The sequence below is a fragment of the Scaptodrosophila lebanonensis genome, unplaced genomic scaffold (genome assembly GCF_003285725.1).
Source record: "Scaptodrosophila lebanonensis strain 11010-0011.00,11010-0021.00 unplaced genomic scaffold, SlebRS2 tig00000043-arrow-pilon, whole genome shotgun sequence".
Classification (NCBI taxonomy): Eukaryota; Metazoa; Arthropoda; class Insecta; order Diptera; family Drosophilidae; genus Scaptodrosophila; species Scaptodrosophila lebanonensis.
Window position 1 is genome coordinate 5,946,097 of NW_022060545.1, and position 8,931 is coordinate 5,955,027.

Genomic DNA, 8,931 nt, shown 5'->3' on the forward strand with positions numbered 1-8,931 from the left:
AACTGATTAACAAGACATTTTGTTGGCTTCTGGGTAATCAAGCAAATTGTTCTTACAAGTATAAGTAGGAAGCTGTGCAGATTTTGAAGTGACAAAGTTTTAAGTGGTGACATTTTCTTTTATTACGAGTATTTATGAAATTTGCGGCATAAAAGTGTTGAAGAAATTCTGCAGCGGGAATAATAAAATAATAGCTTGTTGCCAATTAATTAGGGAGTCATTGCTTGTCAAGTTAGTCATTGTGGGTTCATTAGCTTTGGCTGAAATATTTTCAAAATCGTCGGAAGCGCTTGCTTCCCATTAAAATGGATAATCTTTTTTTTATCACTTGTATGTTTGTGTGAGTATACAAGTTTAATTGCAATCAACCGTCAACTATGTACTTTAAAAAAAATACTAGCAATAACAACTCACTGCAAATAAGGATAATAAAGTGTATTTATGCGAAATGTCGTGATAGCCATTTGGTTATCATATTCACGTACGAAATACTTGTACTTATGTAGTCGCCAGCCTTGACATATACTTGTATTTATATACGTGTGCTATATAGTCGTTCACAACACAAATGTCCGTCTCTTATTTCTTTCGATGGTAAACGTGCTGTGAAAATCTTATTTACATCAAAATAGACACTAAGGGCAGCTCTCATATAACATATGTGGTAAAAAAAACTTTTGAGAATTGGCTCAATTCCATAATTTCAATGAGAACGTGCAATTCCCCAATTTGAAATAATTTATTTGTTTTTAGAGTGAGCCTTCAATTTGGCACCATCATGACTGTTTAACATAGCGTATCGTATGTGCTGAACCAGCCACTGGACTCCCTCCTCCAGTCCTTCACCGGAAACCGCATTGCTCGAACAAATGTGCCAAGGCTTCTCCTTAATATTTTCCAGTCCCAGAGCTAAACCATAAATGTTTCATATTCAACTCCTTGAATTTTGCAGGGCTTACGCACCTGCTGCTATTTTAACGCTGGAGAGAGCGTCCTCGCAGTCCGACTTATTTCCGTAGAAAAGAATCGGTATATTTCGATTCATCAAGTCAGGATGTTGTAATAGAGCCTCCAATTCGTCTTTGACAACAACTGTAATAACAAAATATCTTTATTCGCCTCATTGCACGAAAACATTAAAAAATAATTAATACCGAATCTCATATAGTCACTCGAATCTATAACGTATATGATGCCTTGGCAGGTCTTAAACCGCGTCTCCCAGAGGTTCCTAAAGAGGTGGTAAAGAGATTGGTTGAAGTTGGCATTGTGAAGGGGTTATATAGTACTTTCCTGTATCTTGTGGCACCCGACATATCGATTGCCTTAATGGTTACGCCCATGCCTAGAGAAAACTGTGTAGTTAATAAACATTGATTTGTTAATGCTAGTTAAGCCAAACTTACTGTAAAATTGTTGCTGTTCGAATCCCACAGTTGGCACCATAATGGCCGACTGTTCATTTGACTTTTTGAAATGATTGACTATCGTTGATTTGCCACTATTATTTAGACCGAGCACAAGAATTGTCATCTTATCCTTCTTAATCTTGAGCAAATCGGCCAAATTGTGCAACATTCCCATATTTTTTGAACAATAGACAGCACCACCAGCAACAAATGTTTACAGAACTCAACAGCAAAACTAACGCGTTGAGGACAAGCGAATGTTAATGTTTTGGCTAAGCAGTCGTCGAGAAGGCATTGATTGCCATGGAAACTGTACGTCGAATCGATTTATTGAAAGCAACTTTCCGTTTTTTACCTTCAACTTCCAGAAGCAGTCACTAAACTTTGAAGGTCCCTGTCAAACCGAAAGCTTTCAATACAACACATATGTGGAAAATGAATTTTTTTTCGCCAGACACAAGAGTAGTGTTTCTTGAAGCTAAAATGAAGCCAAATTAGACAATTTCTTTATTGTATGATAGTTTAATTTAAGTTTTTTCTATTTTGTTTTTCAGTTCTAAAGTGGTCATAGAGTATTAAAGATATTATACCCTTGACCCGAAGGGTAAAAAGGTATGTATGTATGTATGTTACAGGTAGAAGGAAGCATCTCCGACTTCATAAAGTATATAATGTTCTTAGCCATTACGGCAAGAGAAAACGACCTAGATATGTCTGTCCATTTGTCCGTCTTTCTGTTTGTATGTGCGTTTGTCTTAAAATTTGACTTTGAATACGTAATATTCATTATTATAATTCCATACTTATGTTTCAAATTTCATCCATATTGCTCAATTCTAAGCTAAATTGTTAGCGAATCAATTTAACTATCAGACTTCTACAATATCTTGGTAGATACTCCAACAGTGGCCTTCGCCACTTATTTTTTACCTCGTCAAGAGGTTTTCGTCTTTATTCATCTCATGGCATGCTTAACAAATTAGCAGATATGATATTATAAATAAGTGTGAGTTGCGGGAATATCTTTGAGGCAGACGGCACGTGCCTTTCAAAATAAAAACTGTATTGAGTTCGAAGACAATACATACTAATGGAACGTATAGTCTACACGTATATCATTTGATGATAATAATTCGATCATTTCGGTTCCAATATTTGACAGAAAGAGACAAATACAGAGAATAAACTAATGTATAGTCTGCCTAAAAATAACCTGTGGTTTTCGTGAGTAACAACCAATGCCAATCGAAATGACTGCGAAGTTTGTGAAGCGGTCAGTATATCATTATATATCACTTTTTTCTCGCAATTGCTAAAAGGTGTCGATACACTCTAACCAGCAATAATAAGATCAGCGTTTTAATTGCTGGATACATCTAGTTTTTATTATTCTTTCACTTGTTGCACTTTCCGAAATTCTTGCGACCATACAGACCCACAGAAGGGAAGACAGACAGAGAGATGAACAAACAGACGGTCATGGTTATATCGAATAGTTCCTCACACTGATTGGGAATATAAACAAATTATTGGGTCTGCCGCGCCTCCGCCTTTTTGTTACATACCTTCACACTTAGTTTGGATAACCTTTTACCCTTTAGGTAACAGTAGAGCTGCTATAATGACAGAGGCCACTGGTCTGCAACAATGTTGAAAAAGAAAAGCTTAAAATAAATGTTGGTTATTACACGTTAGACTATATTGACGAACAAATAATTATGGCTGTGAACGTTACGATTAGGTTTATAAATACTTGGTTAATTTACCAAATACGAGACATATTTATTGTATCGCCAGTGCGCCAGCTCTTTGTCACGCATAGAGCTCTAGACATAGGCCATAATGCAGGCTGTCGATTTGATACCACAAACATAACGATTAACTTCCCCATGACAATAACAATACGTACATACAAATATATACACATTTAAAAGTCGATAGATAGGTAGGACCAGCAGAAACAGATAGCTAATGCTATCTTAAGCGCGCGGCCAAAACAAATGATTAACATTATGATGATATGTAAACGTTCTCACCTATACTCGTAAATATAGCATTAATTTTGCATTTGTTTTATTTGATTTGGCCATTAACAATATCGGTGCTCATCTTGCAATCAGTCTGAGTACGGTCGGCGGCATTCAATGATTTAAGCATGTAATTAACTGCGCATAAATCAAAACAAATGTTTATTTACATTTGTCATTGGCAACGAAGCGGAAATTTTGCATAAATGCATTAATTATAAGCCCAACAATTCAAATTGTTGGTAATAGCGGCAGGATCAGTAAAATGGGGAGAGCAAGGGCAGAATCAGCACTTTGTCTGTGCCAAGTGCCGGTTTGCTTTTCCAATTTGGTAAAATGGTTCCGCTGGTTGTGGCGTTGGCGGCTATGGTGCCGACGACTGTAAACAAGCACTTTAGACATCAATTAAATGAAAGCAGCTGCAGAGTCTACGCTGGCCAGGTAGACAACAAATACATATGCACAAGTATGTGCATATGAGTGTGTATTCTTGGCACATATATGCCAAAAAAAAAAAAAAAAACAATCAATAAATATAAAGCTTGCCAATTTGCGCCTGGCAATAGGCAGCAATTTAACACAAACAAACAAAAACACCGCGTAATTGATTCACTTTTATTGAAATGCGAGGCATACAAAAATTGAATTGTATTCAAAAATATTTTCAGCGCACATATTTGACAGTGCAGCTATCTGATCTACATACATCTTGTTCATTTTTGTCTGGGCCGGCGCCCGGCAGAGTAATAATTGTATTAATTAAGTCAATTAGCAGGCACGAACTGGTATGCATCGCTTTGTATTTGGATATTTGTCCAGAGACGAACAACGCATTAAAAGAATATCGGATAACATATTGTCGCAGTCAGTCCAGCTAGCCAATCAGCCAGCTAGTCAGCCAGCTAGTCAGCCAGCCAGTCAATCATCCAGTCAGACACAGGCCCATCCCGCCAAAGTAAACATCGGAAATTGCAAGTGGTCGAGCGTTCGCAGGTTTTGCTCTTTGTTTGCATATATTTGAGTGTCGCACGAATTTAGTTTAATTAGCTGGTAATTAATTTAATTTAGCAGCAAGCGCTAATTGGCGCCACGATGCCACCATTTGAATAGCAACATCAGCAGTGTTCCTCTAATTTGTATAGGCTTATACTTGTACTTACGTACCTATTTATACATACATATACAAACTATTTATAATTATTTATAGGATTTGAGCTCATATTGAACGAAAGCTCACTTGGAAACAATATGAATGTAATTTCAATTTATTTTAAGGAAATGGATGGATTTTGTAAAAATATATGAAAAACATTTAAATAATTTAAAAAAGTGAGGTATAATGGTCAGTTGAGTATGAGGACAGTTAAGTACAGTTTTTAAATCATGCAGCGCTAAGTAATTATGATAGAAGTATGAGGTATAGTGTCATGAATGATTGTTGGTTTATAATCCAGTTCTATAATAATCCAGTTGATAATAATCATTATATATAATTGGACTCGTCTTTTTAGATCATAAAGTACGAGTAACCTCAAACATCTTTTTTTATTTACTCACATATTCAAACTGTTTTTCATCAAAAGCGTAGATAGCTCAATTAAATATAATTCATCAATCACCCAAGTGCTTGTTGGATACTTAAAAATCCATTATAATCTTTACATTACATATAAGATAGCCGCTAATAACTGGCACTATTGGACTGCTCTAGATGCTCTTCCAATTAGAAAGCGTAACATTTTCATATATACTATATATAAGTAAATATTTTACAATTGAAAGTTGTGCGAATACGTTAAATGCGCTTAGATATGAACAAGAACGATTTATTTCTCAATTTATACTGTGATCAAAGTAGTATAATTACTAGTGCCACAATGAAATAACAGTAAAATAAATATATTAAATGTTAGGTGTTTTAAGTAAGGGTTTCTTACAGTATCTGTATAAATTAATTTATTAATTTAAAATAGTGTTGAAGTTGTTTGTAAAAATGAACGTACTAAAGAAATCTGTAATATTTTGATTATTGAGGGAGCGATATCGTGTAGATAATTTTTGTCTTTGAAGACGCTTTGTTCGGCTGGAAGTCTATTAGATAACAGAGTTGGGTTGGTTGGTTTGCCAAAGTCCAAAAGCCCTGACTCTGTGCCCCATGCATTGCCAATATCATTCTGTTTATCTTGTGCTTGTACTGCTAACCGATGTTAGCCATTATAAAGATAACAATTATAATGAGATAACGGGTACATTTATGCAGCTATACATATATTGATTTAGGCGGTTGAAAAATCTAATTATATTGTTCAAAAATATAGAGCTTTGCCTGCAAACATTTCTGTGTTTTGCTTTGTTAAGCAGCTTATCAAATTAAGATAAATTGTATATAGTAAGTATAAGTATGTATGTATGTATGTTATCACTCAACACAACACTTAACATACATAAACAATTGACGTATAAAGCATTTATCGACATAATCAAATGGAAATCTGTGTACATCACAAAGATAATAAACAACAACCTTTGGGTGTTATTTATTTATTCTGTTCCAGCCAATAAAAAGTGGGTGGGTAGCAGAGACACGCCCAGCCTCCCAACATAACGATACAATGACGATAGATAAGTATGTGTGTGTGTGCTTGACGTTGACGTTGATGTTGGTGTTGATGTTGCTGTTTACCGCAATTCAATTTTATTGGTCTTTAGTGCGAAAATTGATTAAGATTTGGGTACAAACGACGCATCCAGCACCTGTCTTGGCCCCACGCCTCGTTAAGTTGTCTCGCGTCTGTGTACAACGTAGCGTATACGTATTTTTGTATATTGAATTAACGATAAAGTATCTGTATCTGGCCCTGCAGCTATACGAGTATGTGTGTGCGTGTGTGTGTGCGCGGCAGAGGAATCAATAGTCGAAAAAATATTTTGCACATTGCCGGTCCGAAAAAACAGGCTGCCGGCAAGACCTGCCCAGACAGTTGCCTCTGTGCTCTATCATTGTGCGGTCGGTGTCGATGTCGGTTGGTCGGTTGGTCGGTTATTGTCGGGCGGCATTCATGATAAACGAAGGTCTTTATTAAACGCTTCACAGCCAGCTCATGAACTGAAACCGAAGCTGAGATATTAAGACATTGTGTGTCTTGGACTGAGTGTATTGTCAGCATTTAATGTGCGAGCGTGTTTGAAATACTAGGCGCGATGCCATTCTCTATCGTCGCGTAGTAGAATTCGCTCTAGTAATATTTATTACACGTCGATATAGACATTGCACATATAGTAATTGAGTTTTAACCAGCGGCAATGCAATCGTCAAAAATAATAATCACACAAAATAACAATTGTGCACTGCTCACTTGAAAATCTGGTGCATTTTATTTTTAATTGGCAACTCTTGATAATGCCATTTGTTTGTTAGTTTGTGTGTATGAGACCGCAGAAATCAAATTTGGTTGGAATTTAAAATTAGAAACACCATCGGCTTTTGAACCTTTTGGTATGCAATTACCATAATTACATTTGGGTTGCGAGCAATTTTGGACAAACGACGGCAACGAGTGTATTTATTATTTAATAATTATTCGATATTTTCCATTAAACAAATCCCGCGTATTAGTCTGTGCTGATATTCTGTCGCCAGCGAGCGCGTAATTAATTTTCAGGTATGTATGAAATTAATATTCTACACTCTACTTGTATTGTCATACAGAATGCATTTTCGCATTTTCGCATTTCCGCTTGACATCTGAATGCATTGAAATGGCATTTGAAAATAATCGTACTGCGAGCTTAGCTGGAAATGCATTAGTTTTTAGTGTAATGACGAGCATTAAATGGATTTTCAACTTGTTCATAATTTCACTCCCGAGGCATACAAAAGAGCGAATTAAGAGGTGCAGCTGGCAGTTGTGGCATTCAGGCAGCAATGAGTCTCATAAATAAGCAAATAAAAAATCTATTAAAAATACATACACTCTTCATTTGTTTGGCAATTGAGCAATTTATTGTTTGTATGTGTCTGGAAAATTTATCAATGAATTTAACGCTGGTCATGCTTGTCTAATTGGAAAACAAGTGGTGGTGCTTCGGCTGCGTCTGTGTGTGTACGTGTATGTGTGTGGTTACTTGGGTGGGCAACAGAAACAATAACAAATAAGTAAGAAAATGAATAACTTGATTACCCATGATTACCCATGTGATTATTTGATGTTGTGTTCAATGTAATTTTATTTGCTAAACACACTAAATACTTTCTGCTAGCCCCACAAAGGAAAAGCGCCAATAAAAAAATCAAAGGAAACAAATTAAACTTCACACTATTTATTCGAAACATGACCGTTGGGTGAAAAATTCCATTCCCAAGCTATTTGTTTTTCTTAAGCTTTATATCTATGCTTTTTTTCTGCACATATTTTTGATCTGAACATTTGTGTGGCAGGATGTTTTCAGTTCAAATACACATCTGTAGAAATAAATCAATCGCATGACTTGCCCAGTACGAATGGAAATATTTGATTACACAGCATTTGTTGATTTTATTTTAGGAATTTTCTTTTCGTTCTGTGCAACTGTTTTTATGTCTTTTTTAGTTGCTGCTTACCCTATGGTTGGAATAGAAATCCATTTCAAAATCTATTAACCTTTAGAGCATGGAGTTGGGTAAAAGTGTATGTGTGCATCTCCATAAAAGATGTTAATTTATTTATAAAATATTTAAAATGGTGCTTAGATAAAATGCATGAAAAGAGTTTGCAATTTAAAGCCATTATAACGAGATTCAGTTCAACTTGCATTGAAGCAGCTATACATGAAAACTTAGGCCAATTATTCTAAATGTAGCAAAATATATGTTCGAAGTTGTTAACTTTCTTAATTCCAATGGCTGACTATTTACGTCTTAGTGCTTTCAAATACTCTTAAAATTTTCTAATTGACTTGCAGTATTGTAGATCCATTACTATTGTAGATCCATTTCGCATCAGCTGTTTACTGACGAATAAAAGCTTAAGCCTTTTGTAAGTAAAATTTCTACAATATAGTTAGCTCTATTTCTTTAGCAGATCTTTTTTTGTAAGTAAAATTTCTACAATATAGTTAGCTTTATTTCTTTAGCAGATCTTTTTCTAACAAACTTGAAGCAACTGTAGTAAATAAATGTCACACGATTTTACTTATTTATATCTTGCTTATCTTCTTTGTTCCACTTCAGTAAGCACTTTGCATTACTTTCGTTTATTAGTATTCTATTGAAAAATGAGTAGATGCTTTTTCTGACTACATTTTATTTGCTCCTTCTGCAGAAATGCTTTTGTGTGAATTTGAAAGTATAGCCCTTTATGCTCTATCCAATAGTCTGCACTCATATTTAACAGAAATATTTCTATGAATTCTCTTTCTCATCCTGCCAATGTGCGACCCACATCAATGTCGCCAAATACATATTTCTGTTTCAGTGGACTACAAAGTAACGTTTGTCTGCGAATTTTGTCAACAAT

The 8,931-nt window shown here is 35.3% G+C and overlaps 1 protein-coding gene across 1 annotated transcript; it reads right to left on the reverse strand.

Moving 5' to 3' along the window:
• Positions 1 to 720: 720 nt before the first annotated feature.
• LOC115623124 (ADP-ribosylation factor-like protein 6) lies at positions 721 to 1,584 on the reverse strand. The gene is made up of 5 exons (XM_030517333.1): positions 1,407 to 1,584; positions 1,297 to 1,345; positions 1,155 to 1,234; positions 964 to 1,092; positions 721 to 909 (listed from the first exon to the last, which is right to left on the reverse strand). Exons 1-5 carry the CDS (start codon positions 1,582 to 1,584, stop codon positions 740 to 742), a joined length of 606 nt encoding a protein of 201 aa, XP_030373193.1. The 3' UTR covers positions 721 to 739.
• Positions 1,585 to 8,931: the final 7,347 nt, after the last annotated feature.

What these genes read in the sequence shown, in the direction of transcription:
- LOC115623124 (XM_030517333.1), bottom strand. Translation starts at nt 1,584, where the DNA reads ATGGGAATGTTGCACAATTTGGCCGATTTGCTCAAGATTAAGAAGGAT. An exon ending in CGAACAGCAACAATTTTACA is followed by an intron (nt 1,346 to 1,406) that starts GTAAGTTTGGCT and finishes AGTTTTCTCTAG; the next exon opens with GCATGGGCGTAACCATTAAG. An exon ending in GAGTGACTATATGAGATTCG is followed by an intron (nt 1,093 to 1,154) that starts GTATTAATTATT and finishes TTGTTATTACAG; the next exon opens with TTGTTGTCAAAGACGAATTG.